The sequence below is a fragment of the Tursiops truncatus genome, chromosome 9 (genome assembly GCF_011762595.2).
Source record: "Tursiops truncatus isolate mTurTru1 chromosome 9, mTurTru1.mat.Y, whole genome shotgun sequence".
NCBI classification, from domain to species: Eukaryota; Metazoa; Chordata; class Mammalia; order Artiodactyla; family Delphinidae; genus Tursiops; species Tursiops truncatus.
Window position 1 is genome coordinate 90,680,669 of NC_047042.1, and position 13,104 is coordinate 90,693,772.

Sequence of the window (13,104 nt, forward strand, 5' to 3'; positions counted from 1 at the left end):
TCCCAGGGGACCCTGAGACAAATGTATTTTTTTCTTTTCTTCTCATTTTCTGAAAATAAATTTATTCCTAATCTGGATATAATTATTGAGAATACTCAATTCAGAAACCATTATACCTTTTTTGCTTTACCAAAATTCTAAGGGCTCTTCCTTTCCTCAAATTTCTACATGCATCTCAAAAACTGACAAAAAAGATTGTTAAAATATTGGTATTTATAGCTCTTTTTCTAAAGAAGCAAAACTGAATATATGAAAAAATTTTAATTTTGGTCTGAAAAAAAATTCCCTGTATCTTTACACTGAATATACTAAATATTGTAGTTTTACAAGTAAACCACATTATGTGTAATGTTTCCCAAACAACTAGTTAAAATATATTTTAGAATCCTTTAAAAATAAAACATATTTTCTCTCCGGCTTCAAGAGCTCCAGGAATTGGGCACTTCATGTTCTTTCAAGAACATAAACTGAGAACTTTTATTTCCTCTGTGGAGATAATCTGGTATAGATTTTATTTGACTTCCAACAGGTAATTAAAGCAAACCTAAATACTAAAAGTAAAGAAAAGCAGTGTGCCAAGACTTAAAAGTTTAGTAATGAATTAGAAGACAACTTCAGAAAATGTGACCTTTCACTGTTGAACTGCCAAGTAAAGGACTGCACTGGTTACTCACAAATGACACTAGGATTGTTCTTTTAATGATGACATGAAACAGGAGGTGGAAAAAAACCTAGAACAGTTCCATGTGGCCACCAGCTTCCCCAGGCCCTCCACTGCCAACTCTGCCCATGCGTGACAGCAGGGAAGGGACAGGCATAGAGGCATGGGATAATGACAAGGACACTTTAGAATGAGAAAAAGATGATTATTAATAAAGGTAGAAGGGAAAAAATGAGGGAGGTAAGGCTCAAGGAGAAAACAGTGGTTATACCCTCCCAGAAATGACCAAATAAAACACAAATCTCCCTCTGGTCACTTTGCATCAACTTTTAGGTTGCTTATTACAAACTGGAAAAGTGCCTTCTTTAAAATAAACGCTTGTTTTCGTGCCACTGCAAGCACTCAGAAATAGGTCTTTCAGTTCACTGTAAGACTTCAGAAACGCTTTCCCTGGAAGAGGTGTGGGTGTGAATTCCATGTGAAGGGACTGTTTTCGAGACACTTACTCAGGAACAAACCAGAGGCCATCAGTCTTGGGATCTCAGCCACTCTCTCCTTTCCTACCTCCCTAGCCCTACATCTTTACCGGGATCCGAGGGGACACGGCTCTTACCGGCGGAAGAGGCCAGTAACGGGATGCTGATGCTCTGGGAAGTCGAAAATGATCTCTGCAGAAGTTAGCTAAAAAGAAACGCACGGTAAATAGCCACGTGTACCTGTGGTGCCCCCGACAGGCCGAGGCCGGGCCACCGATGACACCTCGTCAGGGTAGATCCCTCGGGCAGCACACGAGGTGGCTTCAGACGAGGCCTGGGGCTGCTGGGGCTCGGCAGGCAGCAGCTCCGCAGACTGCAGCAAACCGGGGCCGAAACCTGGTCTGAAAGCGAAGCGCACCCAAGCGTCAGGACCACACTTGCCTGACTCCGGCACTTTATTAGGTCCACCCTCAGCCCTTAAGGAAAAATAAGACCTATTTGTCTGTTGGCTCATTATCCATCCCCTCTCCCAGAACGCAGGCTCCAGATTAAAAATGAATATGTCTGAATATTGTTTGGTATAAGTGCTATGCAACAAGGTTCAAATACAAAACAATTAATAAGGGAGACAAGACCCACTGCAAAGCACAGCACCTGCAAGGTATGGGAAATCATGTAGGCTATCAGGATACATTCTTTGTTTTGTTGATTGACTGACAGACAATGCAAAATACAAACACTGCCAAAAAGACCATACTGGATAATTATCCATCAATTATCGCAAATTTGGAATTGGCCTAAACTAGTTATTTGATGACATTATAAAACTGTATATTCTCCAGAAAATGAGAAAATAGCAAAAGAAATTATTTAACATGTAATGGCTCCTCTTATTAAAGCATCAGACTTCCAAAGGAAGGAAATGAACTAGGAAAATAAAAGATGGGCTCTGAGCCCTCTGAGGGCAGGGACTCTATTTGCTCACAGACAAATCTCCAGGGCTATGAAAAGTATATATGCCATCCAGTATACATGCCGGAACACAGCTGATGCTTGTCCAATCCGCTGGATGACTGAAGAAGAAATGCTCTAGTTTACAGACCCAAAGAGGGTGTGGCTCAAGCCCCGGGGCCCGTTCACCTCCAGCGCCCAACTAAAGGGGTGGTTCTCAACCTTGGCCGCATGGTAGCGTTACCTGGGGAGCCCATGCTGCACCCGAGACCAATGAAAACAGACTCTTTAGATGTGAGACCCAGACACTGGTAGTTTTTAAAGTTCCACTGATGACCCTGAGCTTCATCAAGGCTAAAAACCAGTGCTCTAAAGCAGTGGTTCTCAAACTATTTAGTTCATAAAAATGAGGACTCCCGAGAGCTTTTGTTTATGCATACCGTACCTATAGATAGTTTTCATGTTCAAAATTAAAACTGAAAAAATTAAATATTCATTTAAAAATAACATTATTAAACCTATTACATGTCAACATTTTTTATAAAATTAACGATATTTTCCACCCCCCTCAAAAAAAATTAAATGAGAAGAATTCTACATTTAAAAAAAATGTCCTTAAGAGGAGACATCTAGATTCTCATAAACTTTGTATTCAATCAGTTGCCATCAGTTATTTTAAGAAGAAAAGCTCACCTCACATAAATATGTAGTTGGGAAAAGGAGGAAGATTTTAATAGCCTTTCCAGATAATATTCAAATAGTATTTCGGTTAATTATTCTTCTTTGAAACCACATCAGAACTCAACAATATTTCCTTAAGGTGAGTGGCAATACAGACTCTGAAACAGTATCAATGAACTTTTCATCTCTGTTACATTAAAACCACTGGTCTTTCTTGCACTTTGAATAGACCTATGCATGGTTTTACGACATTGGTCATTTAGAAAATACTGGTTCAATGAGTTATGCAGACTTTTATTTTACTGACACGTTTTATTTTACAGTAACCCCAAATCACATTCATTAATATCACCATTGAGCTCATCAGAGAAGGCTTTAAGTACTAGGAAGCTGTCAATTGCACGGTGGCAGACAAGTTTCCAAAATTCTAATTTTCACCTGAAAGCTCAATTTTATTATTGGCAACAAATGCTGTCAGTTGTTTTCCTTGAAGTGACAGGTTCATTTTCGAGGCCAAACACCCAAGTCCGCTGGCTGTTTGTTCAAGCAAAAACACGGCACCAGTTAGTTCAATTCTCAACTCAAACAAGTGAACAAGTGCCTTTCTTCAAAAGGCCATATTCAGCAGAAGTGCTTTATATGCATCCCCTCTTTTGTCACCCAGACTGTTAGAGACTCAAGGGTCTAGGTTTAATAAAATTAATTTTTACTACTTCATCAATAACATACTAACATAAAACTGGCATTTAAAAAAAAGCTGTGGGGCTTCCCTGGTGGCGCAGTGGTTGAGGGTCCGCCTGCCGATGCAGGGGACACGGGTTCGTGCCCCAGTCCAGGAAGATCCCACATGCCGTGGAGCGGCTAGGCCCGTGAGCCGTGGCCGCTGAGCCTGCGCGTCCGGAGCCTGTGCTCCGCAACGGGAGAGGCCACAGCAGTGAGAGGCCCGCGTACCAAAAAAAAAAAAAAAAAAAAAAAGCTGTGATTGCCCAGCAGTGAAGAACACTGGAGCGAGTCCGTCAACAGCTGGGTGCCACCGTCTGGATTCATGCTAAGGCACCAGTTTCACCCACCATTGCTTTCGCACCTTGGTGCAAGGGTCAACTGAATGAGAGAAGTCAGATAACAATATTATTATAAAAAATAGTTTTGACCTGACAGACCTCCCTGAACGGTTCTCAAGGACCTTCTAGGGATCTAAGAATCTCACCCTGAGAAACACTCTTCTAAAGAAATTTAAGAATAAAAAAAGATGATAATTTAATTACAGTTTCTTGCAAATGACAGTTAACTAGTAATTAACAGATTATACCTGTTCGATGAGAAAGTACACCAACTTGCCCTTATCCTATACTGTGATTTCTGGAGTACAGCTCATAAACTGAAACTCAGGCTACCTATATTAATCTCTTTAAATAAATGCTGCTGTTTTAGATTGACCTGGGAAACAGATGTCTGACCTCTCTGGCCTTACATATCTAAGAGCTTAGCCAATGCACACTCCTTCTTCCAGATCTGTAAACTGGAGCTCACCTAACCTAATCATAATCTCTGGACCATCCACCCAGGAACTATCTCTTGTCCTTTACTTATTTCTGCTTTACCCAGTCAATAAGCACCCTCCTGCCTACATTTGCATCCTTTTAATCCTAAATTGTGTACTCAGATAGTTCAGTGCACTCCAAATACTCTAGAATCTTTTATCTTGGGTGACCGTAAAATTTATTATCCAAACCAGAACACTTTTGAGAGTGAAATTTATTAATAATTACACTGAACAACAGCTGTAAATTAGGACTGAACTGGGCAAGTCAGGTCACCTGGTCCCCCTATCATTAGCTTCTGCCCAGGATCACCTAATCTCCACCTGTTCCCTTTGTTGCTTTTGGACCACAAAGCACTGCCTTGGTGGGAGAGGAGGGTTGGGGAAAAATAAAAGAAACCCTGCTGAAAATGAGGGCAAATAAAAGAAAAATAAAGAAAAAGTGGGTTTCCCTGGTGGCGCAGTGGTTAAGAACCCGCCTGCCAATGCAGGGGATACGGCTTTGAGCCCAGGTCCGGGAAGATCCCACATGCCGTGGAGCAGCTAATCCCGTGCGCCACAACTACTGAGCCTGGGCTCTAGAGTCCGCGAGCCACAACTACTGAGCCCACGTGCCACAACTACTGAAGCCCGGGCACCTAGAGCTCGTGCTCCCCAACGAGAGAAGCCACCGCAGTGAGAAGCCACACACCGCAACAAAGAGTAGCCCCCGCTTGCCACAACTAGAGAAAGCCCGCACGCAGCAACAAAGACCCAATGCAACCAAAAATAAATAAATAATAAATAAATTTTTAAAAAAAGAAAAAGTAAGGAGGAAGCAGATAACATTCCTACTTCTGTGTGACTTCCGATCATTAAAGGGATAGTTGAATATGATTTCTGAGACTAAATCTGTTTATCTATAATTCCTTCACTGAAATAAATCAACTGTCTATTCACATGTGGGTCTGAATTACCAACCCTCTCTTCTGTTCTAATGGTCTATTTGTCTTGCTTTATACCACACTCTTAATTCCTTGACAGTAATTTATAACATTTAGAACAATCCTAACATCTTATTCTTCTTTCTCAAAGTGTCTTGGCTGTTCTTGGCCCTTTGCATTTCCACATACATTTCAGAGTGAGTTTGTCAATTTCCAGGTATTAAAAAACCCAACAAACTACTGGGATTGTGAATGGGACAGCAATAAATCTATAGCTCACTGGGGGAGAATTGACATTTAAAAAATACTGAGTTGCACAATCCATGAATATCTTTCTTTAGAAGGCTTGAATATCTTCAGTTAGATTTATCCTGAGGTATTTTATTTTATTTTATTTTTTTTTTCAGAGTTTGTTTCTTTTTTTTTTTATTTTTATTTTTTTTTAACATCTTTATTGGAGTATAATTGCTTTACAATGTTTTATATTTTTGAACGCTATTTTACACAGTATCTTTAAAATTGTTTATTTTCTGTAACTGCTCATAAACAGAACAGATTTTTGTATACTGGTCTTATAATGCTGTATACTGATCTCTGTAATCTTCGTATCCAGCTACCTTGTAATTTAACTATCTTGCTACTTAGCCATCTTGCTAAAGTCGCTTACTTCTAACAATTCATGTGTTGACATTTTAGTTTTTTCTGCTACAAAATTATATCATCTGTGAATAATAACAGTATTATTTCTCTCTTTGAATTCCTTACTCCTTTTGTTTCTTTTTCTTGCCTTATTACACTGGCCAGGACCCCACAGGGCAATGCCGAATGGAAGTGATGCAAGCCGGCCTCTTTGTCTCGCTCTTGCTCTCAAGAGGAAAGCTTTTAACATTTCACCATTAAGCAATATTTGCCAAGATACCTTATTATCAGATTACTATCAGTCTGCTCCCATCCTGTGTTTGCTAAGATTTTTACCATGTATGGATGTTGAACTTTATCAAATGTTGTATCTATTGAAATGAGAACATTTTTCTCCTTTATTCACCGCAAAGTGGAGAATTACAATGATTTTTAAAAATTTTAAACTACTCTTGCACTGCTGGAAAAAAATCCAATTTGATTATGATATGATAGATATCCTATTGATTATATTGCTGGATATACTTGCTAATATATAGTTTCAAATTTTTGGCATCTATGTTCAGGAGTGAAACTGGCCCTTAATGTTTCCTTTCTTACAATGTCCTTGTCCTTCTTGTCTTTGGTATCAAAGTTATGCTGGTCTCATAAAATGAGTTGAGGAGTGTTTTCTCTTTTTTCTGTTCTTTAGAAGAGTTTGTATGACATTGGTATCTTTTACTCCTTCAGTGTTTGGTAGAATTCACTGTTGAAGCCACCTGGCCCTGAAGTTTCCTTTGTGGGAAGAATTTTAATAATGACTTTAATCTCAATAGTTATAGGACTATTCAGGTTTTCTCTTTCTAGGAATTTTTCAAAGAACTAACTTTCAGCTTTGTTGGTCCTCTCTAGTATGGTATTTGTTTTCTACTTCATTAATTTCTATTCTTATTTTTATTATTTCCTTCCTTCTACTTCCCTAGGTTTATTAGGTCTTTTTTTTAACATTGAGACAGACACTTAGATTATTGATTTTCAGCCATTTTTCTTTTCAAATATATTTTGATTCTTTCAAGGCATCAAAGTGCCCCACTAACATGGCTTTACATGTACCACACAACTTTCAATATGGTGCATTTTTAAGCAAGCCTCATGAGTCCGTCAAAAGTTTTGCTCAGCTTCTCAGTCACCTCCTCTGGAATCAGCAGGTATCCGCGGGAGAAAGGCAGGGCTCATCTCTCTGGATTTGCTAGATCTTGGCCCCATACTGCTTCACTGCCCTGTCAGCCACCTGGTTTTTTGCTTTTATTTTTAAATCTTGTCTAGCTTTTCCAGTTATCATCAGCAAATTATCTAGTCTGTCACTACTGGAAACAGGACTTAAATTCCAACATTTTTCCCCCCTCTTCTGGTTAGATCAAGATAACACACAACTCAAGAGTTTTTCATCTGCTCACATTAGCTAAAAGAAACAAATCTGCAAAAGTTAAGAAACAGCATATGTGAGAAAGTCCTGATACATTTTCTCCTAAAAACCTTACCTTGGTAATGGGCCTGATGGGGGAGCCATTCCATAGTCTTCATATCTCTGGAAGAAATTCAAAAGAAGATGAAGATTAACATTCAATACTTATTATAAAGTGACAACAGCAAACTTACAAATTTAGATTTGCAGGATCAACTTCCAAGAGAATTATTTTCTCATAAAAAGTTAGCATGCTATCAGGGCATTCTGCCATCAAGTAATGCTAGAAGTTTCAGTTTGGGGAACTGGGCTAATAAACACACAACTAGTTTCTAGACCTTTCTTTCTTTTGTGAAAATATTAATAACAGACAGGGTTTCTGCACCTGCTCTTCTCTGTAGGCTTATCCTCTACAAACCTGTATCTTCTGCTAAAAAGGTGGTCCTTAAATGGCCACATTTAGTACAAATGACTCTATCAACATGGGCCACAATGGTCACCAGGTCTAGTGGGTGCCCAACAGCAATTCAAATACACTCAAGAAACTAAACAATGCAAATGCTGTACCATGTTGTAGAATGCTATAAAAAGAGAAAGAATATAAAGAGAACCATAAGTTAGACCCTAAAGGGTGAAGTGAACACCTTCAGTTTCTGACAGTTTTCTAGTACCAAGGAGGCCCAGCCAATACTCCCTGCCCTTAAATTCCATAAGGTGTCCATGTATCCTTCAATCAACTCTTTTTACTTGAACTAACTTGCACTAACCAAGTGCTCTTTCACTGAAGCAAGAGGGCACCAGAATTTTTTTTTTTTTTTTTGGCTGCGTTGGGTCTTCGTTGTTGTGCGCAGGCTTTCTCTAGTTGCGGCGAGCAGGGGCTACTCTTCGTTGCGGTGCTCGGACTTCTCACTGCGGTGGCTTCTCTTGCTGCAGAGCATAGGCTCTAGGCATGCAGGCTTCAGTAGTTGTAGCACACGGGCTCAGTAGTCGTGGCATGTGGGCCCTAGGGCACACGGGCTTCAGCAGTTGTGGCATGTGGGCTCAGTAGCTGTGGCTCTTGGGCTCTAGAGCATAGGCTCAGTATGTGGCACCTGGGCTTCGTTGTTCCGTGGCATGTGGGATCTTCCCCGACCAGGGATCGAACCCGTGTCCCCTGCATCGGCAGGCAGATTCTTAACCACTGTGCCACCAAGGAAGTCTCCCAGATTTAAAGAAACCTAGACCTATGTTGCATTCCTCATGAAATCAACATATCTTAACCCTAGCATACGCGGGACTCGGATTTTAACACTTCTTTTCAACAACTATGAACCATTATTTTGGAATCAGGTATTTTAGCAGGACAGTAACTCTGGACAGCATCCATCCAACTCCAGTCAGTTTAAACCAATAGGTGGTCCAGGATCAGGAGCTCCAAGTTAAGTTAGTAAGTCAGCCTTGCTTCTGGACCTGCTCTAATATTAGATCTTTATTTTTCTAAGCTGCCATTTACTGAATTATTATTTTGTTATGCACTGTATGAACACTAACTCAGGCCCACAGCAACACAAAGAAGTGCTCACTATCTCTGTTTACAGATGAAACCAACATACAAGGAAGTTAAACAATTTCCTCCTAATTTATCTTTCTGAAATGCTTTTAACCACTGGGCTGCACCACCCATAATTCCTAAAACCAGACTTTCCCTCCTGAATAAATCGCTACTTTGCAGGGTTTGGTGCAGGGCGGGTGGGGAGTAGGAGCTTTGGAGTCAGACACACTGACCAAACTACTCCACTTCTCTTGGTATATTTCCTTAGGCCAAGAAGTACAGAACAATCTCTGTACCTCACAGAGTTCTGAAGGGATTATTAGACATGAAACTGCTCAAATTACTTCACTTCTGACCCTCACTGCTTCCCCTCCCTTGGCAAAGGGACAAAGATTAGAACCCTGTAGAGTTCCTCAACTGAGGTAAAAAAGCCAAAGGGGATTATGGAAGAAGAAAGAAATAGGATGAAAAGAAGTGTCAATTCCTTTTGCAAATAATTAAACAGAAATCTGAGACTGGATAAAGATTATTTACAGTGGCCCTTGTGCTTTCAGCACAGTTTGGACTTTTTAAACATAGTCACATGCAAAATAAAACCAAAAACAAGGATCAAGTCTTAACAGTTTACCTATCAGGATTTCAAAAGACCTAATAAGTGATAAACTAAAAGAAAATCAATGCAAAGTAGCTATCTACTCTAACTGTTTTATTACTGTAGTGCTAGGCATTTCCAATCTATTATAGTCAGAAAAAGGATACTAGGGCTTCCCTGGTGGCGCAGTGGTTGAGAGTCCACCTGCCGATGCGGGGGACACGGGTTCGTGCCCCGGTCCGGGAGGATCCCACATGCCGCGGAGCGGCTGGGCCCGTGAGCCATGGCCGCTGAGCCTGCGCGTCCGGAGCCTGTGCTCCGCAACGGGAGAGGCCACAACAGTGAGAGGCCCGTGTACCGCAAAAAAAAGGATACTATTTTTCTAGAGACTACATGCCCCCAGTGAAAAGGTTGTAAAAAAAATCGCAGACAGACGGCAGGCATTTCCTTTAAGTGGGTCACACGTGTAAAAAAGTTTGGAGGACAAAAGAGAACTTTAAGGTTTCAATCAGCTAGGCGAATAAAAATCCCTTTTTAATGCATCCTTTCTTTCTATACAGTATAAAACAAGTCAAGAGAGCAAGAAAGGCAAGTGGTGAGTGGAGTCTGGAGGGGCCTGAGGTAAAGCAACCAGACGGTAAGGTCTGCTCGTAAAATATCTTAGCTCAGGTATTCACACCTGCTACTTAGAGGACAACTCCACGGAGGTTAACTTTACTCAGGAAAGCAGAAATACCACCTATTAAGCGGCCTGACTCACCAACATATAACTAACATCTTTACGCTGGCAAGAAAAGAATTAAAAATGTCATCAGATGGTAAATAAAGGTTCATGGGGTAACTGAAGGCACCCTGAAATCCACATTCCTGTGGTTTTTCACCACAGTCAGCAGGAGCAAATAAACGGTGATCAGGTTCCTCTTGCCAACAAACAGTAACTTTACAACCAATTTATAAACACAGTGAAGTTACATTAGAGATGCCCAAATACAACCAATGATTCTGATTTTCCACTAGATTAAGTTGCTACCACTCCCATCAAAATATGAAGGGTAACATCAAAAGTTCACATCCAAACCACTCGATAAGAGTATTTATAAAAATCTTGCCATGGGTCTGCGTTGTTGGTTAAGATGGAGGCGTAAGGCATTATCACGGAATCGTTAATCTGCAACACGCATGAACAATGAGGAAAGAATAAAAATAGTAATACAGATCTGTCAAAAATTACTGCTGCACTTGATCAGCAGAAACCAAGCAAGTAAACAAGTGGGTAAAATATGCCCTAAACCGAGAAAAGCAGTGGCCAAGGGGGGAAAGAAAGATCCTGGCAGCACAGTGTGGCCCCTAACTTAATAAGAATAGCCATTCCTCTTTCTAACTTCAAAGATGTGGTAATAAAACAACACAACGGGAGACCACAGAACTATGGAAATAATGTGAGGACCAAAATAATGCCAGTATGACTTTAAGAAATCAACTAATGGGGAAAAGAATAGATACGGTTTCAAAGCAAATCAATGCCACAGAGAAAAGGCCCACGATAACCATAATTGAAGGCAGAGAAAAAAGAACAAAGTAGCTAAAGCAACTAGAGATAAATGATAGATACAGAAAAGGACCAAGATGAGCCAACATAAAAATAATTGGTACCTTCAACTCCAATAAATAGAACAGAGTAAGACAACTATTTCAGAAATAAAATAAAAGAAAGTTTCCCTGAAGTGAATGAAAGAACTGAATCCAAAGATAAAATGGACGTTGGTTATTAAGGGCGGAAAATGATTCCGAAAAAGTGGTTGAATGCCAAGAACTATTTACGCTTCCTAGAGGCTATGACATATACATCTTCTATCAGAAAGGGAGAGATTAAGATGGCCACAAATTTCTGCGCTGAACAATTCAAGGAGCAAAGAGAAGCAACACGGAGATGCCAGCAGCAAACAAGTTCAGGTCGGGAAGTGAGATGAGAGCTCTCCTTTTGGAAAAACGCGACTAAGCAAAAAGGCTCCTGGAAGGTCTCCCTCTTCACTCCAAGTCCTCCTGTCACCCACAGGATGCATCTACGGTGTTAGCCTCTCAGCTTCTCAGGCTGCTCAACACCAATAAACAGCATTTCACTTGTCAGCCACCACCCTGACATCCTACTTTCAAGACCACAGGCAGGGAGACGACTAGGAAACCTTCCAATAATCTTGGTGAAAGATGATGATGGCTCCGACCAGTGTAATGCAGTGGGTAGATTTGAGAGGAAGAATCTACAAAGCTCCAGCATGTTTACTTGCCCACTACTTTCCCTTTCAGTGTATCGTCTATCATCGCTTCAAATGCACCCTCTGATCTGCACATCTCTTCCCAGTTGTCCTTTCATCACACATGCCTGATAAAGCCCCAGCTCCAGATCACTCCAACTGCCTGTTTTCTCCTTGTCTACACCTGGGTATCTGAATGCTGATAAACAAAACTACAGGACTTTAATCTGTGCCACTATAATTTCACGATCGTCAGTCTGAACAGCGGCCTCAATGCTAAGTAATTACTCCATCCCTAATCTGTTTTCTCTCATTCTCCACGATAAGTATTTCAAATTTCTACTCTCCCTCAACCCTCTTGCCTTGCCTTGCCACACTTGTCTCATTCTCAACATATGACTCTGCTTTCTCTACTGTGAGAATAGAAACCATGAGATGGGTGGTCCTGCAATGTACTGCCACCCAACTACAAACCGGATTGTACTTGCACCCAATTCTTTCTCCCTCCCATTAAACTGGAAGAAATATATCCCTTCATTTCTGAAGATAATTCCTCCACCAGTACTCTGGATCCCCTTTCCTGTATCAGCAAGCTCTCCTCCTACACTGGCTCAGTGCCATCAGCAATTAAACATGCTGAAGCCATGTTGATTCTTCCTCTCTTGCACTGTGACAAACCACTCTCCAGTGTAAAATGAGAGCAATCTTTCCAAAAGGCACACCTAATGATGTCTCTAGCCTGCTCAAAACCCTTCAGGATCCAGGCACTGCCCTCAGGATGAGGTCTAGGCTCCTAACCTCTCCGCTTCTTCCTTTCCCTCTCCTCCCTCACATCTCACCACTTTTACTTCCCACTTCCCATTAGTTCCCCAGAACTAATTTCAAGGGTTGACTGCATCCCTGCTATCAATTACTGAAAGAGGAGTGTTGAAATCTCTGACCAGAATTGTAGATTTGTTTATACATGCATGCAGTTCTGTCAGTTTTTGCTTCACGTATTTTGAAGCTCTATTACTAGGCACATAAACATTTAAGATTTTTATGACTTTTTTGTTTTGTGTAAAAAGATCCATTTATTCTAAAATTCTTTTTATTTACACTTTTTTAAAAAACATCTTTATTGGAGTATAATTACTTTACAATGTTGTGTTAGTTTCTGCTGTATAACAAAGTGAATCAGCTATATGTACACATATATCCCCATATCCCCTCCCTCGTGCGTCTCCCTCCCACCCTCCCTATCCCACCCCTCTAGGTGGTCACAAAGCACCGAGCTGATCTCCGTATGCTATGCGGCTGCTTCCCACTAGCTATCACTTTTACATTTAGTAGTGTATATATGTCAAAGTTACTCTCTTACTTCGTCCCAGCTTACGCTTCCCCCTCCCCATGTCCTCAAGTTCATTCTCTATGT

General features: G+C 40.7%; 1 protein-coding gene across 1 annotated transcript in view; it reads right to left on the reverse strand.

Moving 5' to 3' along the window:
• Positions 1 to 13,104, reverse strand: part of KIAA1549 (KIAA1549 ortholog) — a 150,992-nt gene that overhangs the window by 15,995 nt on the left and 121,893 nt on the right. Inside the window, exons 17-18 of the mRNA XM_033863337.2 lie at positions 7,392 to 7,438; positions 1,378 to 1,538 (exon numbers count right to left, since the gene is read on the reverse strand). Coding sequence (XP_033719228.2) covers positions 1,378 to 1,538; positions 7,392 to 7,438 — 208 coding nt within the window. The remainder of the gene's footprint in view (positions 1 to 1,377; positions 1,539 to 7,391; positions 7,439 to 13,104) is intronic.